At 47.9% G+C, this 26,815-nt stretch overlaps 1 protein-coding gene across 6 annotated transcripts in view; it reads left to right on the forward strand.

Moving 5' to 3' along the window:
• The window catches only part of LOC123767981 (uncharacterized), a 54,030-nt gene that overhangs the window by 9,858 nt on the left and 17,357 nt on the right, over nt 1–26,815 (forward strand). For all 6 annotated transcript variants that reach the window (XM_069306538.1, XM_045758230.2, XM_045758231.2 and 3 more), the window contains 2 exons: nt 13,327–13,837; nt 23,540–23,720. In XM_069306538.1, the coding sequence (XP_069162639.1) occupies nt 13,327–13,837; nt 23,540–23,720 (692 nt within the window). The remainder of the gene's footprint in view (nt 1–13,326; nt 13,838–23,539; nt 23,721–26,815) is intronic.

The following is a 26,815-nucleotide window of genomic DNA, read 5'->3' on the forward strand; positions in this document are numbered from 1 at the left end:
CCCCCTCCATCCAACTCCCCCCCCCCTCCTTCCAACTCCCCCCCCCCCCTCCTTCCAACTCCCCCCCCCCTCCTTCCAACTCCCCCCCCCTCCTTCCAACTCCCCCCCCCCCTCCTTCCAACTCCCCCTCCCTCCTTCCAACTCCCCCTCCCTCCTTCCAACTCCCCCTCCCTCCTTCCAACTCCCCCTCCCTCCTTCCAACTCCCCCTCCCTCCTTCCAACTCCCCCTCCCTCCTTCCAACTCCCCCTCCCTCCTTCCAACTCCCCCTCCCTCCTTCCAACTCCCCCTCCCTCCTTCCAACTCCCCCTCCCTCCTTCCAACTCCCCCTCCCTCCTTCCAACTCCCCCTCCCTCCTTCCAACTCCCCCTCCCTCCTTCCAACTCCCCCCGTTTCTGTCTGTCTGGGGTTTTGGTGGTGTCTCCAGCTATTCGCCCGTGAGTGGACACGTCCTTGGGGTTCAGCTATTAGAAGTTTGGTAGCCTTGGGCGCCGGTTAGCACTACCCTGCCTGGGCTTCCCTTAGCGATACCAGTCTAAGGGCCCTGGGAAACCCCGCAGGGGCACAAGGGGTCCGATGGATGCGACCGCTGAGTCCCCCTCTTGCCTTGTGCAAGTGTGAGGAGTTGCTCTGTCCCCTTGTCTCAGGGTGACTCACTGTTTTTGCCTCCATCATGCTGCCTGTTGGGTCGGTGACACCTTTGACCCAGAGTCCTGTTGCTTGTTAGTGACTCGGTTCACCCAGTCTACTGGTGACTATCTGGGTGCAGGCAGCTCAGTCGTTGCATACTAGGTATAGGTTGCTGCAGCGTGCTAGGTTGGTTGCTCACTCGGATGCCCCGAGGCTGCCCTGTTTTGCTTATAGGGACCTGGACATTGGGGTGTTGGTCGCTTTGGCCTTGGTTCAGTCCGCACCCTCTCGTTCTTCGCCTGCTGTAGTACATTCTGGTCCTTCCCTCTCTCCCCCCTTCTGCTTCCGGCTTGGAAGCATCTGAAGGCTTAGGGGTCGGGGAAGGGTTTAGCTGGATTTGAGACTTGGGCAGTCTTGGGGATGCCCCTTTAAAGATGGCGACAGAGGCAGTTGAGTCGGTTCCTCCAGCCGTGGTCTTAACAGTGGGCTCCCTTCGTTCCTGCCTTTTCGGCTGCCCCAGTTTTTTTCTTTTGAGACCGAGGCTTTGGAGGATGACTTGGCCCCAGGTCCTGGTGTGGAGGTTCCTGGGATTGGGTTGAGGCATCTCCCGGTATATGTGGCGTCCTTCCCTGACTGCGAGGCCGTCGGGGTCAATGCTTTTCGGCAGGACTGGTCGAGGTGGGGTTCCCTGTACCTTTTGCCCCCAGTTTTGCTGTTGCTCCAGGTCCTAGCTTGCTTGGAAACTTACCAGGGAAGAGTAGTCCTCTTGGCTCCTTGGTAGCCAGCCCAGCCTTGATTTCAGGCGCTGCTTGTTCGGTGTCCGAACCCAGGGGTTTTTCTGCGGTTCTGCCTCTTTCAGCTGATAAGTCCGGTCCGTTACGGGGCTGGTTTGATCTTCTCAAGTCTTTGCATCTGGTATTTTTGACTCGAGTCTATCACCATCTGTATGGTGATCAGGTGACTTCTTTAATGGTGTCCCACCTGTGTGCTTCATCTTGGCGGCAGTGTGAAGTTTCCTGGTGGTCCTTCCATTTCCTTTTGTCTCTTCGTAGGTGTACTTTGCTTTCTGTTAAGGTGGCCACGTCCTTTCTCTTGTGGCCGTTTCACTACCATCATCTTATGCCCAATACTGTTGCCTCGTATCGTGCGGCGCTGGCGGAGCCGCTGCAGCTTGCTTTCGGCATTGATGTTACTGCTGCGCTGTTTCGCAAGCTGTCTCGGGCGTTGTTTCACCTCTGGCCTGCTCATGCCTTACCTGAGCCATCCTGGTCATTGGACCGGCTACTCTCTTCTCCTCGGTTTGTGCTGGCCCCTTCGGTTCAGGATTGTTTTTTTAAGGCTCTTTTCCTGTTGGCATTGGCCTCTGGGGGTCGGGTTTGGGAGCTTCATGCTCTCCTTCGACGAAGAGGTTTCTGTTCCTTCGGTTCTGGTGGTAAGTTTGTTCAGTTACAGCCATCTCCTTCGTTTCTGGCGAAGAATGAGACGACTGCTATCCGGAGGGGTCATTGAGTTGTTGCTTGGTTCGTCAGGCCAGGGGTGCATCGTGTGTTGTCCGGTTGCGGCACTCCACTGTTATTTGTGCGCCACAGCTTCGGTGGCTGGGGATGCGCTTTGGGTTTACCTGGTTTCCCTCCTTCCCTTCCCGGGCTCGGGTCTCTCAGGTCGTCTGCAGGGTTATTAAGTTAAGCCAGCCTGCGGTCTATTCCCGTGCCCGTAACGTTTGTAAGTTTGCTGCCTTGGTTGCCATCTTTGGCAACATATCTTGGGTTGACATTCAGGCACGGGGTTTATGGTGGTCGAAAAGGGTTCTGGCTGCACGCTGCCTCGTGAATGTTCCTGGAAGTAGTCGGGCCCGAGTTGCATTGAGTCAACGTTGCAGCTAGTTGTCTCGACTTCGTGTTAAGGAGTGAGGACTGACTGCGACCTGGGTAAGTACCTGTTTTTCCTTGTCTTTGGGTAGTTAGCTCCGGGAAGTTGACGGGGGCTTCCTCCCTCCCCCCCACAAAATTAGCGTTAAATGTAATCACACACCATTTTCTGGGCGAGTCCTGGAGGCTCCCTGGCATCCCTCCCTTCCTCCGGTCGGCGGTGTTTATCGCATACAGTATTTTGACATCCGGCGCGGGGGTCTGGGGCTACCCCTTCCCCCTCCCGGGTAGGGAGGGTTTTTGCAGACAGCGGTGCAGCAACATGATGACGTCATGCTTGTATGCTAATTTTCGTTTGGGGGGAGCTCTATCCACTCGTTCGGCTTTCGGTAGTAATAGTTTCACCAGAATAGGGGTTGGTTTTGGGATGCCTATCTTTCTGGGTGTCAGACCTGGTCGATGGCAGATATAGAATGCTCCCAACCACATTGGGGTTTCTAACCTGGCCTCCTGTCAGAGAGGCGCGAGGAGCCTCGCGCCTCTCGCGCCAGGGAGGTGCCAGGGGGGTGCCACCTCGCGCCAGGGGGGACACCTGGACGGGGCGTGTCTGCTTGGTCGGGTTGGTTCTTTCCCGGCTTGCAGGGTTTGGTCGGGGTTCCTAGTTCCCCGGCAGACGTTCCTTTTGATTCTTTGCCAGCCTTGGTTCCGGCGCGGCTTACTCGGTGTTCGCGCCCGGGGTTTTTCCCATGGCTCCACCTCTCTTGCATGGTCGGTCTGCTCCGTGACCGGGCTGGTTCGGTCTTCTCGAGTCTTCTAGTCCGGTCGTTTTGACTTGAATCTGTTTGGTGATCAGGTGTCTTCTTGAATGTGTCCCACCTGCGTGCTTCGTCTCAGCGGCGGTACAGAGCACCACTTGGTTTCCGAACTTTAGTTATCCGAAACTTCTATCTTCCCGATTGGGGTTGGGGAGTCGTGCTACCCGAACAAAGTTCGGGTAGGAAGGGGTCTGCCAAGCGTTGAGCCGGCCTGTGGTGGTGGGTGGGAGATGGTCTAGTTTGCCCACTGTGACTTCACAGATTCACAGCCTATTATTTCTATTAATTTGAATTGCCATAAGGCTGGAATGTTAATTCTGTGCTTTTGTTTTACATATCTGCACAATCAAGAAACATCTGTGCACCATGTTGGCTCCAAATGCACACATTGCGTCAGTGATGGCTGACTGGTGGATGGATGGATGGGAGAGCTTACGTGGGAGGCAGTATGAGAGAGGGGGAGAATTAGTCAGAAAGGGGGAGATGCTAGGAGGGAGGGGGAGGTAGGGAGAGATGCTAGGAGGTAGGCAGGAAGGGAGGGTAGTAGTGAGAATTAGGGAGGGAGGGAAAGGCTGGCTGGATGGATGGATGGATGGCTGGCTGGCTGGCTGGCTGGCTGGCTGGGCCTGTTGGATGGCTGGCTGGCTGGGCCTGTTGGATGGCTGGATGGGCCTGTTGGATGGCTGGATGGGCCTGTTGGATGGCTGGATGGGCCTGTTGGATGGCTGGATGGGCCTGTTGGATGGCTGGATGGGCCTGCAGGATGGCTGGATGTGCCTGCAGGATGGCTGGATGTGCCTGCAGGCTGGCTGGATGTGCCTGCAGGCTGGCAACATCCAGAGGATGTTTGCCAGACGTCGTGATAATCAGCTAGGAACAATTAAGGACTTTTTTAAAGCGGATCAGGACTTCACTTATTGGTGAGTACAGTACAAACAAAATACGGTCGCATTCACGCTATGAACCTGTCGATTTTTTTCCCCTAGAGTTTTTTTTTTTTTTTAATTTTTCAATTTTTTTTTTTTACATTTCTAGTTTATTTTTTCCCTCTATTTCTAGTTTACGAACTTACATGTTAACCGATGGGTCTCGTCCCCAAGGGGTTCGGAAACCAAGTGGTGCTCTGTATGGGGTTTTCTGGCGGTCCTTCCTTTTCTTTTCGTCTCTTCGTAGGTGTACTGCGATCTTTCTTGTTGTGGTCTTGTCCTTTTCTCGTGGTGGTTCAAGGCTGTCATCTGGCCGCATACCGTTGCCCTGTCTCGTGCGGCATTGGCGGAGCCGCTTCGGATTCCTCTGGTTTTGTTGTTCCTTCTGCACCGTTCGTGCATTGTCTCGGGCGTTGGTCGCCTCCGGCCTGCTTCTGCTCCACTTATGCCGTCCTGCTCTTGGGCAGGGGGCTCTTTTCTTTCTTCCCCTCGGTTTGTTGTGGGCCCCTTCGGTTCTGGTTTTTGTCAGTGGTTCTCCTTGGGGTTCTGGTGTTTGGTTTGTTTGTTGCAGCCGTCTCTTCTTTTCTGGTGGGGTTGCGACGGCTCTTTCCAGAGGGGTTCCTGGTGTTGTTGCTGTTTGGTTGGTTGGCCAGGGTGTTGTTCTTGTGTCCGGTTGCGGTTCTCTGCTGTTCTTTGCGCGCCGCGGCTGCGCTTTGGGTTGATCTAGTTTCCCTTCTTTCCTATTCTCGGATTCGGGGTCTTCCGGGTCGTCCGCTGGGTTTTTCTGTCTAGCCTGCCTGCGGTCTTTCCCCGTGCCCTTGACGTTCGTAGGTATGCTGCACTTGCTGCCGTCTTGGTGGCATGTCTTGGACTCATTTGGGCACTAGTTTGTTTTGGCGGTTGCGCTGGGTCCTGGCTGCACGCTCCCTCGTGTATGTTCCTGGGCTTGGTCGGGCCTATGTTGCCTTGAGTCAGCTGTTGCGGTCTGTTGTCTTGCTCTTCGTATTATGGTGTGTGAGCCGTCCGCCTCCCGGATGTGTCCCTCTGTTTTCGTCTTTGGTGAAGTAGTTCCAGGGAGCCATGGGGGTTCCCCCAGAAAACCAGCGTTGAATGTAATGAAACGCCATTTTCTGGGTGAGTCCCAGAGGTTCCCCCGCAATCCTCCCTCCCTTCGGTCGGTGGTCTTTTCGCACTTTTGATATCCAGCCTTGGAACTGAGGTGTGGATAGCCGGCGCGAGGGTCTGGGGCTCCCACTTTCCCCTTCCGGGGAGGGGGGGGAGATGCGCAGACATGCGGTGCGGCTCGTGTGACGTCATGCTTGTTTGCTCGTTTTTCTTTTGGGGAGTTCTGTCCACTCGTTTGTCGATTTTCGTTGTTTTAACTAGAATAGGGGTTTGTTTTGTGGCACTTACCTTTCTGGGTGCCTGTCCCGGTCGATGGCAGATATAGAATGCTCCAAATCACGTGTGCATTTCTATGAGCCATTGCTCCTCGTGCCTCGTGCCATCAAGCAAGCCTCTGTGAGAAGGCCAGGTTCTGGCTTGTGGTCCCCAGTATGCCTAGAACTCCACCCACATTGACTGATGCAAAATAGTTAGGGTATCCATATCAGCCTGGATAGTTCCGGGGAGCCTCCGGAACTCGCCCAGAAAATTGGGTTTCATTACATTCAACGCTGGTTTTTTAACATCCAGCCTCTGAACTGAAGGTGTGGGTAGCCGGCGTGGGGGGGTCTGGGGCTCCTCCCTTCCCCCTCCCGAGGAGGGGGGAGCTGCTCAGATGGCGGCATGGCATGTGGTGACGTTATGCTCGTTTGCTTGTTTTTCTTTGAGGAGTTCTGTCCACTCATTTGACTTTTCAGTAGTAGTTTCAACCAGAATAAGGGTTTGTTTTGGGATTCTTACCTTTCTGGGTGCCTGACCCGGTCATTGGTAGACATAGAATGCTCCAAATCACATGTGCAATTCTGTAGGCCATTGCTCCTCGTGCCTCTCTGAGGGGGGCCAGGTTCTGGGTCGTGGTCGCTGGTAGGCCTAAGAACTCTATTCACACTGATGCTAAAGTCTAATATAGCTTCCTAATATATATAGGATGGACAAAACAGAAGATATTAATTTTTATGGTTTTGATGAGGACAACATTAGCAGGAGGGGTCTTCACAACAGGTTGGCAAAAAAAGTGCTGAATATAATGAAACACCAGTTTCTGGGTGAACCTTGGAGGCTCTCTGAAGCTATCATCACTGATTAAATGCCATACTACTTAGTGTCATCAGTTGCAGAGTTCTTTTTGCCTGAACCAGAACCTGGGCTCTCCCCCTCCCCTCGCCCCCCTTACAGAGGCACAGGGAGTGATGGCCTATGATCACTTTACATTTAAAGGTTATCATCCTTCCCATCACCAGCGAAGCACCCAGAAAGATAGGCGAATCAAAGCAAACCACTGCCTGGTTTAAAGCCCGTCCTCATAAACGAAGCCCAAAGTACATTCCATGCACCTGCCAGACCCTGCTTACGAATGAAAACTGTTTACACACGATTTGCAACAAATAATGTCCGAACGCTTTTGGAACAAGTGCTTCGCTGACGACATTTGTTCGAACCACAACGCTCTATATGTTTCAGCCACGTACTACAAATAATAGCTAACAGAACCTAAACACCTAACCTAACCAATGCCTAAATATGCACAATATGCTTATATATAATAATAATTTATATTTGAGAAAATTCCTGATTTGAATGAACAGAATGTTAAAATTGTTGAATTTGTCTTTGGTGTTGATTGCTGGATAGAATGGACTTGGTCTGAGGATAGATACAAAAGAACTCTCCCAAAAAGAAACGAAACAACAAAAACTTGGTGAAATTAGCCTCCTGCTACCAAGCAAATATTGCTTTAGCCAGAAAAATGATAGGATGGATTACGAGAATGTTCAAATCCAGGGATCCCATCACAATGGTTGTACTCTTCAAATCTCTTATCCTGTCTCATCTTAAGTACTGCTCAGTATTCACTTCTCCCTTCAGAGCAGGAGAGATTGCTGAATTAAAGAGAACAGAGAATATATATGACATACATAAATGCGATAAAGCACCTAAATTATTGGGCCAGTTTCAAAGCTCTCCAAATGTACTCACTAGAAAGGAGATGAGAGAGATATCAAATAAGGTACTTGTGGAAAATACTGGAGGGCCAGGTCCGAAATCTACACAGTAAAATAACAACATACTGGAGAGAACGATATGGAAGAAACTGCAGAATGGAGCCAGTGAAGAGCAGGGCTGCCATAGGCACAATCAGAGAACACTGTATAAACATCAGAGGTCCGCGGTTGTTCAACATCCTCCCAGCGAGTATGAGAAATGTTGCCGGAACAACCGTGGATATCTTCAAGAGAAAACTAGATAATTTTCTTGAAAAAGTGCCTGACCAACCAGGCTGTGGTGGATATGTGGGCCTGCGGGTCGCTCCAAGCAACAGCTTGTTGAACCAAACTCTCAAAAGTCAAGCTTGGCCTCAGGCCGGGCTTGGGGAGTGGAAGAACTCCCAGAACCCCATCAACCAGGTATCAAGCTAGTTAGCTCCACCTCCACCTCCCCCTCGGAGAAGGGGGGGAGGAAGCTGGTCCGGGAAGTCTGGGCCAGTTCCCAGCCTTCTTGGGAGCCACCATGTATTACTCAGGCCACCACAACTCGAATAAAGCACGTAAAAACACTGGGTTCCAGATTCAGCCTAAAAGGGAGAACCCTAAAGCAGGTAAGCCTGCTACCCCACTACGAAACCTAACCAATCCCTGAACTCCGTATGTATAGGGATGTGCCAGTAGGTGTCCTTGAGGGCTAGGGTAATCATCCAAGCACCTGGCTTGAGTATGAGATAGACCTGGGACAATGTCATCCAAAAAGAGGGGCAAGGAATTGACCAGTTCAGACGGGACAAATCCAGAATGTACCGGAGATCTGCGCAGTCTCGTTTCAGACCGTAAAAAGCGGGAAACCCATCGAAGATACGAGGTTATTGTGACCACCCCCAAATGCACCCACTCAATGACGATTCGACAGAGGGAAGGAGAATAATCCTGCTCCATTAGGCCCGAACCCCTCAAAGGAGATGGAACTGCCCAACTCCACCACAGACCGTGCAACACGACTGAAAATGCCAACACAATGTGGGACCAATCATGGACAAACAGAGCCAGCCTCCCCCCCAACCGCCTCATCAAAGGGGTAATCTACGAAAGGCCGACGCGAACCATGGAATCCAGTCCTCCAAACAGGTTCCCTCTGAACTAACTGAAGAAGCTGGGGAAAATGCAACAGACCCAGCTGTCGGCACACCACATGACCCACCTTGACCAAAAGCAGGCAAAGCCGCAACCCTACCCTCCTGGACGACCAACGAGATCAGCCTCCCCCACCCCCAGACACACAAGAAGTCAAACTGGACGGCAATTCACAGAAGCTGCCGACAAAAACTGAGCAACAGAGTCCGCAGGCACTCCTGTGCCTTTAAAATTCTCAGACTGCGGCCCTTTTTCTCCCTCCCGTGGCCGTGACCCGGGTCCTCCTCAAAACAGCCGACGGCGGGACTGCATGGGTGCAAGGCCGCAACTGCTCGAGTGTTTGCTCGAGCAGCTGTGCGGGAAACCTGAACTTTTCTCCTCTGGTTTTTCTTTTGGACAGGGTTTGGTTTTCGGAGGCTGTTCTGGTATCTTTGGGGCAGTCTCGTTTGCTGTTCTTGCAATTACTGGGTTGTCACCTGGTGTCCCTAGGTCGCTTGCTGCAGTCACCAACTTCTTCTTTTGGGTTTTTCTGGGTTCAAGACCATAGTGCCCTCCTCCCTCGCTCGATGTGTTCACTGATGCCTCGTCTGTCTACTGGGGCTTTGTGTCCAGTGCTCACCAGTCCAGCCAGGGACATTGGCAGCTGTCCATGCTCTGGGCTTACAACACTGTGCAGGAGTTTGCGGCTGTGTGGCTCGCCGTTACCTTCGTGCCACCAGTTCTGCTTTGGCGGACTCGCTGTGGATTGATCCGGTTTCCCTGGTTGCCTGTTCCAGGGCTCTTATGTTGAAGGTCGCCTGCACTGTCATTAAGTCTAGCCAGCCTGCTGTCTGCCCTCATGCCCATATTGTCCATAAGTATGCTGCTGTAATGGCTGTGTTTGCTAATATGCCTTGCATCGATATTCAAGCGCGGGGGGGGGGGGGATACCTGGTCTGCGGCCAGGTATCTTGTGAATGTCCGTGGTCCTCAGCGGCCTTGTGTAGCTTTCGGATCGTGTGTCACGACCTACAGTCTCTTCTTTGGATTGATACAAGCAGTGCTGCCTCCTCTCTGGTAAGTGCCCTTTTTGTTGCCTTCTCTGTTGGTAATTTGCTGTATTATCGACAGTAATATAACATTTTGAGAAATATGCTCTACAAGAAATTTATTCATATCTTTTTTTTGTGTAAAATGCACAATTTGGAGAAGAGATCCAGTGACTGAATTTGGTATATTCTTTTGAGCGATCTATTATAGAAAGTTGCTGATTTTGTGGGTTCCACTGTATGCTTAGTGGATTCTAAAATAATTTTTTTTTCTGTGGGACGCCCTTTTGGCTCCCTGGAGCTATTGGGCTAATATGTGAATCATTAGACTGGGGCAGTAGTCTATGGAGTTCAGCCTACCAGGGACCACGAACCAGAACTTGGCCCCTTCAGAGAGACGCAAGGAGCAATGGCCCTGGAAAACCACTCTGTGGTTGGGGGTTTTCCTTATCTGCCATCGACTTGGGTTAGGCACCCAGAAAGGTAAACATAACAAAACCAAACCCACATGGTAAGAAAATTCCAACCGAAAACTGAACATAGAAGCAGAACTCCCTCCAATCCCAAGGAAACAAGCAAACAAGCTAACGTCTCTCACTATCACCGGGTCGCTCGTCAGCACAGCCCCCACCCCCTGGACCCCCAGCACCGGCGACCCAGCCACTCCAGTTTGTCACCTAGTGCGAACCGAGACAAACGTCTTCTTTGGCCTCACTTTCCATGCAGTGTTTGCCTTCGTGGTGTCCTCTGTGGTGTCATGTGTGGTCGTCCAGGTGTCCTGGACGACCACACACGACGAGTATCAGTGTTGCATGCACTGCATGTGCTTATCCTCCCCTATGCACCTTGAGTAATACCCTTGCATGTTAGGGTTCTCTTCCCTGGTGCATTCGGGAACCAATTCCGTAGGGGTTTTTGCTGCTCGGCATTTACCCCGCCCTTGGGGCCAGCTGGGGTTTTGTGGCCCTTGTTTGGCCTTGGGTAGGGATTGGTATCGTGCTTATTGGGGCTTCAATATTCTCAAGTCATCGACTTGAGAATGGTCCAGGACGGACCGAAATGTCGTCGTCCCTTCACTTTCTAGTGTGTGGTCTGGTCAACATACTTCAGCCACGTTATTGACACTCATCGCCTGCAATTGGGGCTTCAAGGTGTTGTGCAGCCTGCCTACCTACGCGGAGGCCAGTTCCTGTTTCTTCTGGGGACATTGTACTTTTATGGGGCTGTTCTTTTGTTTTTGTTTTCCTTGCTGGTGGAGGGTCTGCCTGGTGTGGCTATAGTTCCACTTATAATATATTGGTGGCCCTCTGCTAGGCTCCCGTGATTGTACACGTCAAACCGGTTTCAGAGTTTTGATCTCTCCCCTTTGTTAGCTTTGGGTCTTAACTGGTTAGCAACACCTTGCCCAGACCGGTTGACTGAGCCAGCCACCAAGTGGCTGAGGTTTCAGGAGCTGCTTGCTTGGTGTCTGAACCCGGGGCGTTTTCAGTGGCTCCGCCTCTTCCAGCAGGTCTAACTGGTCCGGTACATGGCTAGTTCAGTCTTCTCCTCCACTCCTCACGTCTGTCTTTTTTTTTTTACTTTGCTTATCATCATTTGTATTGTGAACAGGTGGTTTCGTTGATGGTGTTCCACCTGAGAGCTTTGTCTCGGTGACAGTATGAAGTTTCCTTGCGTTTATTCTGCCATTTTCTATCTCCTCATAGGTTGTCTTCTATTTCTGATCGGGTTGTCTTGTACTTTCTGTCTTGCCTTTTTCTGGGTCGTCATTTGATGCCTAATACTGTCGCCTCGTATCTTGCTGCATTGGAGGAGCCACTCCAGCTTGCATTCGTGGTGGATGTTATTTCTGCCCAATTCCGTAAGCTTTCTCATGCTTTGTTTCACCTCTGGCCTGCTTATGCACCACCTGAGCCATCCTGATCCTTGGATAAGGTGCTCTCCTATCTTTCTTCTCCTCGGTTCGTGGTGGCCCCTTCGGTTCAAGATTGTTTCTGGGGGGAGCCCCCATCTTCTTCCCGGAGCTTTCCAGGCTGATATTGCTAGTATTAGACTTTGGCAGCAGTCATTTCATAGGAGTTCATAGGCCTACCGGGGACCACGAGCCAGAACCTGGCCCCCTCAGAGAGGCACGAGGAGCAATGACGAATAGAAACCCCCATGTGGTAGGAAGCACTCTGCCATCCACTGGGTCAGGCACAAGCCCCTATTCTGGTTAAGAAATTGCAACAAAGCCGAACTAGTGGACAGAACTCTCCAAACAAAAACGAGCAAACGAGCATGATGTCCAAATCCACAAGGGCTGCGACGAGGATTCGAACCTACGTCCGGGAGCATTCCAGACGCTGCCTTAATCGACTGAGCTAGGACATGATAGAGTTGAAACCCAAGTTCTACTGACCTTAGTGAATCCTGCAGCCTCTCCAAGGCACAAACCAGGATTTTACACAACTCTCCCATGCACTCGAGCTATGTCAACAGGCCGTTCTCCCTCTTCACCCTTCGGTCGTTTGTGGCAAACCTTAAAACCTTAAAACTTCATTACATTCAATGCTGTTTTTTTCCAAGGCTGTGTTTCTATCAACATTCGCGTTTGGGGGTTGGGTTGGTGAACTTTGTGATTTTCTCCGGCACAGGGATTTCTGCTGCTTCGGTCCTGGTAGTCAGTTTGTTTGGTTGCAGCCTTCTTCTTTTTCTGGGGAAGAATGAGACAGTTACTATCCGGAGGGATCCTTGGGTTCTTGATGCTTGGTTGGTCTGGCTGGGGGTTCCTCATGTGTTGTGTCCAGTTGTGGCTCTTCTCCATTACCTGTGCGCTTCGGCTTCTGTGGCCGGAGATGCGCTTTGATCCGGTTCCCTCATTCCCTGTTCCAGGGCTCGGGTCTCCCAGATTGTCTGCAGAGTTAAGTCTAGCCAGCCTGCAGTCTATCCTTGTGCCCATTACGTTAGGAAGTTTGCTGCATTGGTTGCCGTGTTTGGCAACATGTCTTGGGCTGATATTTGGGTACAGGGATTTTGAAGGTTGAACAGGGTTCTGACCGCCCGATGTTTTGTTAACGTTCCTGGGCCTGGGCGTTCTTCTGTTACTTTGGGTTGCAGGTTGCAACCAGTTGTCTCGACTTCGAGTTGAGGAGTGTGTGGCAGCCTCGTCCCGGGTAAGTCCCCCTTTTCCTTATCTTTGGTTATGTAGCTCCAGGGAGATGAAGGAGCTCCCCCACAGAAAACCAGTGTTGAATGTAATGAAACGCCATTTTCTGGGTGAGCCCCGGGGCTACCTGGCATCCCTCTCTCCTTCTAGTCAGCAGTTTTTGTGTGGTTGATGCTTAGCCTCTGAACTAAAGTGGCTGGGTCACTGGCGTTGGGGGGGGGGGGGGGATACACGGGCGAGCGATGCGGTGATAGTGTGACGTTTGCGTGTTTCCTTGTCATTGGAGGGAGTTCTGCCTCTCTGTTCGGTTTTTGGTTGCATTTTTATTACCATGTGGGGTCTGTTTTGATTTGCCTACCTTTCTGGGTGCCTAACCCCGGTTGATGGCAGATAAGAAAAAGCCCCAACCACAGGGGGAAAGGGGGGGGTTCCAGGGCTATTGCTCCCTGCGCCTCTCTGAGGGGGCCAGGTTCTGGCTCATGGACCCCGATTGGCTGAACTCTATAGACTAAGTCCCCTGTAATGATTCACATATTAGCTGGATAGGTCCAGTGAGCCTCTGGGACTCGCCCAGAAAATAGCATTTCATTAAATTCAATGCTTTTTTTTTTTTTTTTTCTTTACCAGGTGACAGTGAGGGTAGTGGCATGGTTGGAGCTTTGGAGGCTTTCATCAGTGGACAAGGCACTTCGGGTGGTGTTGGCAACCCTCCTTTCTCAGAATATGCTGCTGCTTCTCGGTTTCCTACAGTGTTTCCTACACCTACTGATCAAAACAATATTCATCCTGCTTACCAAAATATTCAACAAGATCAGATACATTCAAATATTACCAGTAGGTTCCCCCAAGATTTATACAGTGAAAACCTAAAAATTGGTACTGAAGTGGAGCCTGATTCTCATACAAACCAAAATGAGGAGGGGTACATGCTCCAGAATGTCCACACTCGCCACAAGATGAATGATTTTCCTCGAAAAATCCCAGATCATCCCGTTTACTTTGGACATAATTCCTACCTAAACAATGTGAAGCATAAACAGAGTGAGTTTGATTCAGATTTAATCCAGACAAATAATGCCACACATGATCATCTGCATCACATCGCACAAAATACAAGCAGCCGTGAAAGACTGGATAGGTAAGGTCAGCAGTGCACATATAGTCTTGTGAGGTTGTGAGGTACTAATGAGGATGATTTGCTAGTAGTTGGCAGTGGTTGTGATGCTACATAGTGTGTATGATGTAGTGTAAGAGAGAGATATGGTGGTGGTGGTTGTCAGTGATGCTGAAATGCTGATGGAATTTCATTACAAGTCCTCGCATTATAATTTCTTACCTGACTTGATGTCCATGACCACACTTGAAGAAATAATTCACCAGCAAATTATATAATTTTGGAGGAAAGGAATCACCCTTCCAGCGTACTCATCTCTAGTCTTTTTCTGCAGCGAGCCCCTTGTGGCTTTAGGAAGCCACAAGGGGCCACAAGGGCCACAAGGACCACAAGGGCCACAAGGTACAATATCACTGACAGTGTACCATTACTAGCCTCGAGGAGAGACTATGGGAACTGAACCTCATGTCGTGGGACGAAAGAAGTTAGGGGAGACGTGATCACAACATACAAGATTATCAGAGGTAGATAGATTATCAGATTGGGTAGATAGACAGTTTATTTAACACAGGTGTTACATGCACAAGGGTACACAGGTGGAACTGAGTACTTAAATGAGCCATAGAGACATTAGAAGGAACTTTCTGTGGTGGAGCCCCGTTGGCTCCCTGGAGCTATTGGACTGATATTAGCTAATATTAGTACTGGGCTTCAGTCTTAGGAAGTTGTCAGGCCTACCGGGGACCACTAGTCAGAACATGGTCTCCTCAGAGAGGCGAAGGGAGCATTGACCTTTGAAACTCTTATGTATGAAAGTGTTCGTGTCTGCCATCGATCGGGGTTGAGCACCCAGAAAGTTTGGCCCTTCAAAACAGACTCCTCCTGGTAGAAAAACTACAACTGAAGACCGAACAGAAGCAAGAAACTCCCCTAAAGAAAAACAAAGTAACACATCATTACACCTCGTGCCACACACCCTCATACACCGTCATCTCGTCATCACATCTCGTTATTTCTAGTGTATGGTTTGGTCAACATTTTTCAGCCATGTTATTGTGATTCCTCATCTGCATATGGATCCCACATGAAAGCATCTTACTCTGTTAAATTTCGTCAGTGCCCTACCTTCCTTTAAACAGCCTTTTCGCGCCTTTGAGTCTTCCCTTCTTGCCGCAAAACGTCGAAAGAACCAGCTCAGGTTTCTTAAAGACTGTCTTGGTGAGCAAGTTCTCCCTCTTTCGTTATCTCACTTCCTCCAGTTCAACACTTCGGGTTCTCCTTTTCCTGAACATGCCCACCTTCTTCTTCAAGAACTTATTCACTCCACCACCTTGCAAGTTGACGATGCTTTTCTAACAGTACGTCAACATCAACGCTTTCTGCCTTCTTCTCTTCCCAGTGATCTATGCAATATCCTATTTCCCATTGCGTTTGACACTGCTCACCTCTCCTCTACCCACCACTCCTCTACACTACACAGCAAACTACAGGGCCTGATTTCCAACAAATTACTTGGAAATCAGGCACTGTACTTGGGCTAAATACTTGGTATTTAGGCTAAATACTCTGGCTGTGTTACCAACCTTTCATCTTCCCCTCTCTCTAAGCACCAGCAAGAACTTCTCGGACTTGGTCTTTCTTTTGCAACCTCCCCTGGCCCACGCTGTGGCATTGACCTCATTAGTTCCTTTGAAAAGTTTGTAAATTTTAACTCTAGTACTATTTTGGACCTGTCTGCCTTTAGAGGGGCCCTTATCCCCCATTCTTGACAGCTTGTTTTCTAAAAATCACCACCTTCCTCGTCGCTTCCAGCTTGCCCATGCCTCCCTGAAATCTAACAACTCTCTTCTTATCCTTCCTTCTGACAAAGGCAATTCAGTGGTTGTCCTTGACCATGAGGACCACCTCCAGAAAGTAGATGTCTTGCTCTCTGACTCCTGCATATATGCCCCTCTGACTTCTAACCCTTTGGATCGCCTTAAAACTTCCTTCAACCGCAAACTAAGACAGCTCTCTAGTCTTTGTCTTCCTGACTCCGATCTCCTTAAACGGTTCTGTATCGTCTGCCCTTCTCTTCCTTATCTCTGTGGTCTACCCAAGACTCATAAACCTGGTGTTCTTTGTTCTGTCATTTTTTCAAGAGGCTCTGTCAGCTATCCTCTTGTCTCCTGGCTAGCTAAAACTCTGACACCATACCTTGGCACTTTTTCGCCTGCCCACCTTCGTCACTCTCAGGACTTCATAGAAAGACTGCACCTGCAGCCCTCGTATAAGATGCTTAGTCTTGATGTCGACTCTCTGTTTACTAATGTTTCCCATGATAATGTTCTCTCTATTCTTAGACAGAAGGCGACTGAGGGCCTTCTTCCTCTCTCGCTTCCCACTTACATTTTCCTTGAACTCATCAGACTCTGTATTGACTAATTTTTTCATTTTCAGCGGTAAATACTACTCTCAAACTTTTGGTGTCGCTATGGGTTCCCCTCTCTCACTTGTTCTTGCCAACTTTTACAAAGAAATTATATGAGGACATGTTTAGCACTCCGATAAACAGCATGAAAGTTGAAGATCCAGACAACTTCTTTATGCGTGATATCCAAACACCTATAAATATAACTGATATCAACACGAGTGTAACAGATTTTGAAAGAGAAATTGACAATATGAAACAAGTGACCTCCACAATCCAGGCCAACATGGATTTAGAGCGGGAAAATCCTCTCTCACACAACATAGACCCCACACAACCTATATATTATGTGAGAAATCTTTAAAGAATTCTGATAAAGAAAGAGATTTAGGGGTGGTTCTAGATAGTTTTCTATCACCTGAGGACCACATAAAGAATATTGTGCGAGGAGCCTATGCCACGCTTTCTAACTTCAGAATTGCTTTTAAATACATGGATGGCGATATACTAAAGAAATTGTTCGTGATTTTTGTTAGGCCAAAGCTAGAATATGCAGCAGTTGTGTGGTGCCCATATCTTGAGAAGCACATCAACAAACTGGAAAAGGTGCAAATACATGCTACTAAGTGGCTCCCAGAACTGAAGGGCAAGAGCTATGAGGAGAGGTTAGAGGCATTAAATATGCCAAAACTAGAAGACAGAAGAAAAAGAGGTGATATGATCACACATACAAAATAGTAACAGGAATTGATAAAATCGATAGGGAAGATTTCCTGAGACCTGGAACTTTAAGAACAAGAGGTCATAGATATAAACTAGCTAAACACAGATGCCGAAGAAATATAAGAAAATTCACTTTCGCAAACAGAGTGGTAGACGGTTGGAACAAGTTAGGGGAGAAGGTGGTGGAGGCCAAGACCGTCAGTAGTTTCAAAGCGTTATATGACAGAGTGCTGGGAAGACGGGACACCACGAGCGTAGCTCTCATCCTGTAACTACACTTAGGTAATTACACTTAGGTAATTACAGCTACTTGACCATTATGACAAAATCACTGAGGCATTAGAAGAAAAACAGAATGCAGATGTTGTATACACAGACTGCACAAAGGCATTCGACTAATGTGACCATGGAGTGATAGCACACAAAATGAGGTCAATGGGAATAACTGGTAAATTAGGATGCTGGAGACTCAATTTCCTGTCGAACAGAACACAAAGAGCAACAGTCAACCAAATAAAATAGAGTCCAAGCGCAGTTAAAAGCTCTGTACCTCAAGGTACAGTTCTTGCACCACTGCTGTTCCTTATTCTCATATCAGATATAGACAAAAATACAAGTAACAGCTTCGTGTCATCCTTTGCAGATGATACAAAAATCAGCATGAAAATTACCTCTGCTGAAGACATTGAAAAACTACAAACAGATATTATCAGTTTTCAATTGGGCAGCAGAAAATAACATGATGTTTAAAAGTGATAAATTCCAGGTACTCGGGTATGGCAAAAACGAGGAGCTGAAACATAAGTGACATAAACATAAGTCAAAATGTCGTAAGTCGAAGCGATTTTTCCCATAAGAAATAAAGGGATTTGAATTAATCCGTTCCCCACCCTCCAAAATATTAACATACAAATGCATTTTATACTGAATACAATGTTTTTTCTAATTGCAATACAGTACCGAAGTTTATCTTACCTTTGTGGAGGGCTCTTGATGGCGTATGGAAGATGGTGATGAGGGGGGGAGGAGAGTTGTTACGGTAGGGGAGTCCCCTTCCATTATCACATCAGGCAGTGATGTTTTCTCTGGGTTACTCACTCTCCTACGTTTTGCCTGAATACCACTAGGACCTGGTTGTGGTTCAGTGCTTGTTTGTCTCACTACAAATTTGTCAAGAGACATTTGTTTTTCCCTTCGTTTTAACATTTGTCTGTAATGATGCATCACTTTAGCACCCATAATGTCCTTTTTCTTAGCCAGTATGGTGGATATCGTTGACTGAGATTTGTTGTACTGCCTAGGCAGTCCAACAACCCGCACACCATCTTCATATTTACGAATGATCTCTTGTTTCTGCTCTATGGTCATTCTTACATGGGATCTCATATGTTGAGCCTTACCACTAACTTTCCTGGGACTCATGGTGTGATATATAATAATTACTTTAACCCTTAAAGTGCGCATCACGTCATATGACGTGTTGGACGTTGTACCAGTCAACTGCGCATCACGTCCTATGATGTGTTGGAGCACTACGCAAGATTTAAACGGCCCGCAGATACACAGGGTTCTCCACACCTTCATCAGGGCTCTTGTAAACAGACGCCATTTTAAAAAAAAATCGTGGGCCAAACTCAAGGGTGTTATTGCCCTCAGTATTGAGTGAGCAACCAAGCCTGACGCACGCAGCATGAGCTAACAGCACTGCTGTTCAGCTTGTGACCACAGCATCGCCTAAAAATGCCAAAATATACTTGTTCATGCTATTATGTAGCGATGATATTATTACAGAAGACCCCTGACTGTGATAAAACTGACCAGGGTTCTGATAATAGCAGGATTGGGGTGATATTTAGTGCTGTGTGCCATGGAGGGAGGAGTAATGCTGTAGGAGGGAGGATGGTGGCGATGTCTTCTGACTGTGTGTGGCCACCTTTTATTGACTGCACTCACCATACCAGCTTAGTGGTTCGCTATGGTAAACACAAATGTAGATACTTATATATAACGTGTGTATAGAGGGTATAAACAGCAAGAGAAGGTTTGGAGCCACCATTTTGGTGAGGGCGGTGGCGTCGTCTGCACTACGCCACCGTGCAGACGACGGTGTTGTTTACTGGTTACCACGATGGTCTTTGGGCACCATACCAGTTTATTTGTACAAGTATGGTGAATAAAACGGGTCGATATTTATATATAATGTGTGTATATAGCGTAATAACACCACACAGTATTGTTGGAGGAGAAATATTAGTGCGTCTGGCCTTGAGGGAGGCAGCCATCAGCTGACTGTGCGAGGTCCTACGTCTTTGTGCCTTTACTCACCATACAAGCTTAGATGTACAGTTATGGTGAACAAAACATGTAGATACTTATATATAACGTCTGTATATAGTGAATTATAGAAAAAACAGCATTGTGGGAGGAGAATGTGGGTGAGTCAGATGACTGGAGGGAGGGCGGGAGTGGCTGGCTGGTACACGGCGGTCACTCCTTATTACTTTTTGACTCATAATAGCTACTTAGTGGTTCGTTATGGTGAACAAAACATGCAGATACTTATATATAACCTGTGCTTATAGTGTAATAACCGACAAAGTATTTGTTCACTGATTGATGAACATAATTGAAACAACAATATGCACACCATATTTTTGAGTACAGCGATGATTCACTCATTTTATTATATAAATATATCAAACTACACACTATTGAATAATATTACAGCAAAAAAACTATGAAAAATCAATCAGAGACATTGAAATAATTAGGTAATTATCTCTTTGTGGCAACTCCGGCCTGACAGCTGGCGAGCAACAGACCGTCTGGGACGCATGATGAGTCAGCGCCTATAATTTGCCAGACTTCCCCGCCCTATAGCGGGCAATATATGCCACTTACGAATTTGTTATTATTTTTCCTGTGATCAGTGAACACAAATTAACAGGTTAGGAAGAAAAAATAATTTTTTTTTTTTCAAAATGACATGCGCCTGTGGGGATGACAGGATATTAAACCCCGAGCATGTTAACACTTTGGCGTACCCCGCGCGCCACCCCTCAACTGTGCGATTTGGGCCCCAGGGTGTCACGGGAGCGTGCGTAAATTCAGAAAAGTGTATACTCTCTTCAACTTTGTCACCTTAATTCTCGTCCTACGAGATTAAATTTGGTATCATTGTGTTCGCAATAGAATTCTCTAAAGCACTAAATGCATATAAACTCCAAAAGCCCGGCTAATTACCCGCAGCAAACAGAGAAAGTGCGAATGAGTTACCCAGGAGCGAGCAAACACGATAAAATGTTTTCACTATTTTCACTCTGGTCACCTCAATTTTCGTCCTAGGTCTTTCATTTTGGTCTCAATGGGTTTGCAATAGAATTCTCTAGAGGAACATTTCCATATAAAATAAAAAACCTGGTCACGCTCCAACCGCCGACGAGTTGAAGACGAGCCAAGCGTTAGCCGCGAGTGAGCGCTCAGATGCCTTCCAGCTACACTCCCAATTCCCGCCCTTTTCAAGCCTTTCTTTCGCAAATTTCTTCCTGGAAGGGCCTTGTTCATGATCACTATCCATCGTGGAGTAAGCGTAGATAGTTTCTAAAGCTGCAGTAGGAAATATAGCCACGGAAAATAGCCGAAATGTTCACACATTTGAGATGCGAGGGGAGGCGACATTGGTCACAACAGTGGAGCGAAAACAATGGGCCGACGGCGTGTGTCGAGTCGCCTGCAGGCTACGAGGCGCAACAAGGAAAATGGGAAGACATCGGCGCGCATTTTAAAACCAGTCCCCAAAAAAATCTGATAAAAACCTGATTTTTGGCGGTTATTTAAAGTGGATGACGCAATGCTGCGTCATGCCCGGGCGAAAGTGTTAAGGGTTAATGTTCAAAATGCAAAAAATCACCACAAAAGTGAAATTTCTTATAGTCGCGATCGTCACTAAGCAGGTAGCTGTAGTAAACTGAGGCAGGTCGGACCGCGTGACCGGGAACCACGCGCTCGGTCGACTTGAATGTGTACCAATAAATATAGTAAGTCGATGGCACCATCGGATATTGAGTCGCATTTTTCGATGAAATTTACATCATAACTCGAAATTATCTTAAGTTGGGGCAATCATAAGTCAAGGTGCCACTGTATATATTTAACATTTTACCATTCTGAAGAAGCTAAAATGTCATCCATCTAAAAATTACAGAAAATCTTTTTTTTTTTTTTAATTATATTTATTAGAGCAATGTAGTATAGTATATCTGGGTACCAATTAATGTATCGGGGATCATCGGCTAACTGTCTTATCATCAGTTGCTCTGCTTGTGAGAATTTTCACTGTGCTTTTCAAATTACCTGCCAGAAAAATATGAAGTTTTGTTATTCTTTTTACAGTAATGTAGATTGATAATCTGTGTGTTCATTTCCATATGATTTATTTTTATGTTGAAAAATATATGAGGAATGTTGAGAAATTTATTTGAAATGATAATGTTCATAAAAATGTGTGTATTCAGTATTGTCATATTAATTAACACTTTAGTCCGGGCATGACGCAGCATTGCGTCATCTGTTTACTGTCGGTAATCTCGGGGATGACGCAATGCTGCGTCGTCCACTAAAATAATTGCCAAAAATCAGGTTTTTATCCCATTTTTTGGGGACTGTTTGGTAACTGTCAACAAGCCGAATGCAATCTGTGACTACAATACAAACATGAAAGGTGTTGATCACTTTGACCAAATGATCAAATATTATCACTTCATAAGGAAAACTCACAAATGGACGAAGAAAATGACCTTCTATTTTGTGCAAATGGCCATCTACAATGCTTATGTGATGTACAACTACTACACAAAGAATGCTAAACTATAATACTACATACACTAAAATACTAAATACAGTGGCACCTCGACATCCGATTGCCCCTACAGTACTTACGATAAATTCGAGTAACGATATAAATTTCATCAAAAAATGTGACGCGACATCCGATAATTGTTGGTACATGTTCGGGTCGGCCGAGCGCGCGGTTCCGGTCACGCGGTCCGACCTGCCTCAGTTTACTACAGCTACCCGCTTAGTGACGATCGCGCCTATAAGAAATTCCGCTTTTGTGGTGATTTTTTGCATTTTGAACATTAAAGTAATTATTATATAATACGCCATGAGTCCCAGGAAAGTCAGTGGTAAGACTCAACATATGAGATCCCATGTAAGGATGACCATAGAGCAGAAACAAGAGATCATTCGTAAATATGAAGATGGTGTGCGGGTTGTTGGACTGCCTAGGCAGTACAACAAATCTCAGTCAACGATATCCACCATACTGGCTAAGAAAAAGGACATTATGGGTGCTAAAGTGATGCATCATTACAGACAAATGTTAAAACGAAGGGAAAAACAAATGTCTCTTGACAAATTTGTAGTGAGACAAACAAGCACTGAACCACAACCAGGTCCTAGTGGTATTCAGGCAAAACGTAGGAGAGTGAGTAACCCAGAGAAAACATCACTGCCTGATGTGATAATGGAAGGGGACTCCCCTACCAAACAGTAACAACTCTCCTCCTTCCTCATCACCATCTACCATCAAGAGCCCTTCATAAAGGTAAGAGTAACTTTGGGACTGTATTGTAGTTAGAAAAAAACATTGTATTCAATATAAAATGTATTTTTATGTTAATATTTTCGAGGGTGGGGAATGGATTAATTCAAATCCCTTTATTTCTTATGGGAAAATTCGCTTCGACTTCCGATCCGTCTCTGGGAACAGATTAGCATCGGAAGTCGAGGCCCCATTGTACTAAACATTTGTGGGCAGGAATTGGGAGTGTAGCTGGAAGGTGTCTGGGCGCTCACTCGCGGCTAACGCGTGGCCCGTCTTCAACTCGTCGGCGGGTGGAGCGTGACCAGGTTTTTTATTTTATATGCTAATATTCCTCTAGAGAATTCTATTGCGAACCCATTGAAACCAAAATGAAAGACCTAGGACGAAAATTGAGGTGACCAGAGTGAAAAGAGTGAACACATTTTATCGCTTTTGCGCGTTCCTGGGTAACTCGTTCGCACTTTCTCTGTTTGCTGTGGGTAATTAGCTGGGCTTTTGGAGTTTATATGCATTTAGTGCTGTAGAGAATTCTATTGCGAACACAATGATACCAAATTTAATCTCGTAGGATGAGAATTGAGGTGACAAAGTTGAAGAGAGTATACACTTTTCAGAATTAACGCGCGCTCCCGTGAAACGCTGGGACCCAAATCGCACAGTTGAGGGGTGGCGCGCGGGGTACGCCAAAGTGTTAATTCAATTATTAAATAGCATTTTATTTCTCATCGATACCCTAGCAAATTAATTTATGAACATTTTCATTCAGTTTATTTTTAGTAAGCCCAAAACTGAGAAAATATTAGGAAAATATAAATGTTTTGTGCTGGTGAACGGGATGACCGGAAAGTACAGTTGGGAACACGCCTGTGGCTTGTAATGCTAAAAATGTTAAAATGTTAGTGTAGAGAGTAAATCATTTCAAATGATTTTAATACAGCATTAATATTCTATTTTTGTTTAAATTTAAAATGCATTCATATTTTAGGATAACAGCGGGAGAGAAGAAAGTGATAGGAGAGCAAGAGAGGGAGATGGCAAGACAAGACAAAGTGATAGGAGAACAAGAGAGGGAGATAGCGAGACAGAATGAAGTAATAGCCGAGCATGAGAGGGCCATCGCAGAATTACGAAAAATAAGTACAAGACTCATTGCCCAACAAGAGCAGGTAATATGCTGCTTTATTCTGGAGTATTTCAAACACTAGTTAATAAATCTATTAAACATTAAGTCTTAAAGTGTGCAATTGTAAAAACACAAATACTTTTCTGGGGGAGCCTCTTTGGCTCCCTGGAGCTATCCAGGCTGATATGTAATATATTAGACTTTGGCATCAGTCAATGTGAATGGAATTTATAGGCCTACCAAGGACCACGAGCCAGAACATTGCTCCCTCAGAGAGGCATGAGGAACTTTGGCCTGTAGAATAGCACATGTGATTTGGAGCATTCTGTGTCTGCCATTGGCCAGGTCAGGCACCCAGAAAAGTAAGTATCTGAAAACAAACCCCTATTCTGATTAAAACTACTACTGAAAGTCAAACAAGTTAACAGAACTCCCCCAAAAAAAAACAAGTGAACAAGCATGACGTCGCCACTTGCCGTGCCGCCATCTGCGCAGCTTTCCCTTTCCCAGGAGAGGAAGCGGGGAAGCCCCAGACCCCTCGCGCTTTCCGCCAGTGTCCTGGCGGATGGCCTGTCCCAGTTCATTCCCCTGTCCACGGAATGGGCGATCGACGCCAACTCGTTCGGTTGGCTCTGCCACACATTCAGGCCTCCGGAAGTGGATCTTTTCAAGTCGACGTGGTCGAGGCATCTCCTGGTATACACGACACCCTTCCCCGACTACGAGGCCATCAGGGTCGACGCTTTCAGGCAGGACTGGGTGAGGTGGGGTTATCTGTACCGCTTTCCCCCAGTTCAACTGTTGCTCCAGGTTCTGGCTCACTTGGAGACTTACCAGGGGAGAGTTGTCCTTCTGGGTCCTTGGTGGCCGGCCCAGCCTTGGTTTCAGGTGTTGCTTGCTTGGTGTACGAACCCGAGGGTCTTCCCGCGGCTCCGCCTCTTTCAACAGATCGGTACAGTCCGGTACGAGGCTGGTTCGTTCTTCTCCTCAAGTCTTCTCGTCTGGAGTTTGACTTGGGTCTCTCATCCTTTGTATGGGGCACGGGTGGCTTCATTGTTGGTCTCCCACCTGCATGCTTCATCTCGGCGGCAGTATGAAGTTTCTTGGGGGTCCTTCTCGTTTTTCCTATCGCTGCGTAGGTGTACTTCGGTCTCTGATAGGGTTGTTTTGTCCTTCCTTTCATGGTTGTTCCAGGACTGTCATCTTATGCTGAATCCTGTTGCCTCGAATCGTGCAATGCTGGCGGAGCCCCTGCAATTTGCGTTCGGTATTAATGTTACTTCTGCTCCATTCCGTACACTGTCTCTTGGGTTGTTTTGCCTCTGGCCTGCTCGTATATCACCTGAGCCGTCCTGGTCAGGGTGCTCTCTTTTCTCTCTTCTCCTCAGTTTGTCGTGGCCCCTTCGGTTCTGGATTGCTTTTCTAGGACTCTAATTTTTTTTGTTTTCTGGGAAAAGCCCCTTTGGCTCCTGAAGCTCCAGGGAGCCGAAAAGGCTCCCTGGAGCTTCGTGAGAAAAGGACACAGTACACCAGCACTTGTGCACACCGCCCAGACCAAAACAAACTTCCACAGCACATGTGCAGGACACGAGGTCCGAAGGCGCCAACTAGGAGAATGAAAAGAAAACGATCAGTGCCGAGACAGAGCACAGAAGAAGAGAATAACAAAAGGAACGAGACAGGACCAAAAACAGAGAAGCACAGAAGAGGACCAACAAGCCCGAGAAAGGACTGGAGAGAAGCCCGACCGGAAGACGACAGACGTTCCAATAATACGGGGAGAAGCGAACCTTCTCGAACCTTCGAGAACACACAGAAGCAAGCACTAAGCACGAAGGCACAGAAAAGCACAGTCGCACCCGAGACCTAAAGTCATGTAGAACCCCGAGAAGAAGGGAACATGACGGAAAAGTCCCCGTCCCAAGGTAGAAGAGTGAAAAAATGGAGAAGAGAACCCACTGCCAGGACGGAACAACGGACCCAAGGGACAAGGAACCGAACACGGGGAGGGGCCGACACCCAACAATTTGTATGGAGAGGGGGAAGAAGAACCCAACACCCCGGAACTGCAAGCTCCGCTCAAAGGGTAGAAAACTCCGGCGGGGTCCAAAGGGGCCTGAAACCCCAAGTCAGCCCCTCTCCAGCCCCGGGAATCCACACGGCAGGCCCCAGGGTCGAGCGGTCCCCCCCAAAGCCCCAGCCTCACAAGAAAAAGCCAGGGCAGCCGGAAAAATACTAAGGAAAGGAGCCCACTGGCAGACTTGTACAACACGACCAGAGGGACAAGCTCGAATGCCTCCGTCGCCTTTCCAGAAGGGGAAATGCCAAGACCGCCCGAGTCTCAAGACCACCAAAGCCCCACCCCAACCCCGAACTCACAAACGGTAAGGATCCGGATGCAGGGAGGAAGGAGGGGGAGGACCAGACTAGACCACAACAGGGAAAAGACAAGGGGCGCGGATGGAAACAAAACCAAAGCGACCGACACCCCCCAAGCCCTGTCACACCAACCTAAATAGGGCAGCCTCGGGGCTTCCAGGTAGCAAACCTAGCACGTTGCCACCACTGAAACGCGACGTGCAACGCCCGTGCTGCCTGTACCCGCATAGTCAGCATAAGACTGGGTAATCAAGTCACAAACAAGCAACAAAACTCTCAGGGCTTTGCAGCCCTGCGAAGGTTCCGCCGACCCCACAGGCAGCAGACGGAGGCAAAACAGTGAGTTACCCTGAGACAAGGGGACAGAGCAACCCTCGAACTCGCACAAAGTGAGGGGGGACTCCGCGGTCACATCCATTGGACCCGAGCATCCCAGTGGGGATTCCCAGGGTCCCGAGTGTTTACCAATAGTGACTCACGCCAAGATGATCCCAGGCATGGTACTGGTAACCGCCACCCAAGTCTACCAAACAACCTTCTAAGAACTGAACCCCCGGGACGTGTACACTCCTGGGGACCTAACAGGGGGAACCACTGGAAGAAGGAAGAGTACTCAGTACACATGGGGGCAAGAACCAAGTCAGACCTCCCCCCACCAAGCAGACAAACAAAATGAAAAAGAAAACCCCGCAAGAGGACAGCGTACCCAGGCGGAACAGAGCCGGCCCCTATGATTGGTGAAAACAACTTGCGCAGTAT

The sequence above is a fragment of the Procambarus clarkii genome, chromosome 58 (assembly GCF_040958095.1).
Source record: "Procambarus clarkii isolate CNS0578487 chromosome 58, FALCON_Pclarkii_2.0, whole genome shotgun sequence".
Classification (NCBI taxonomy): Eukaryota; Metazoa; Arthropoda; class Malacostraca; order Decapoda; family Cambaridae; genus Procambarus; species Procambarus clarkii.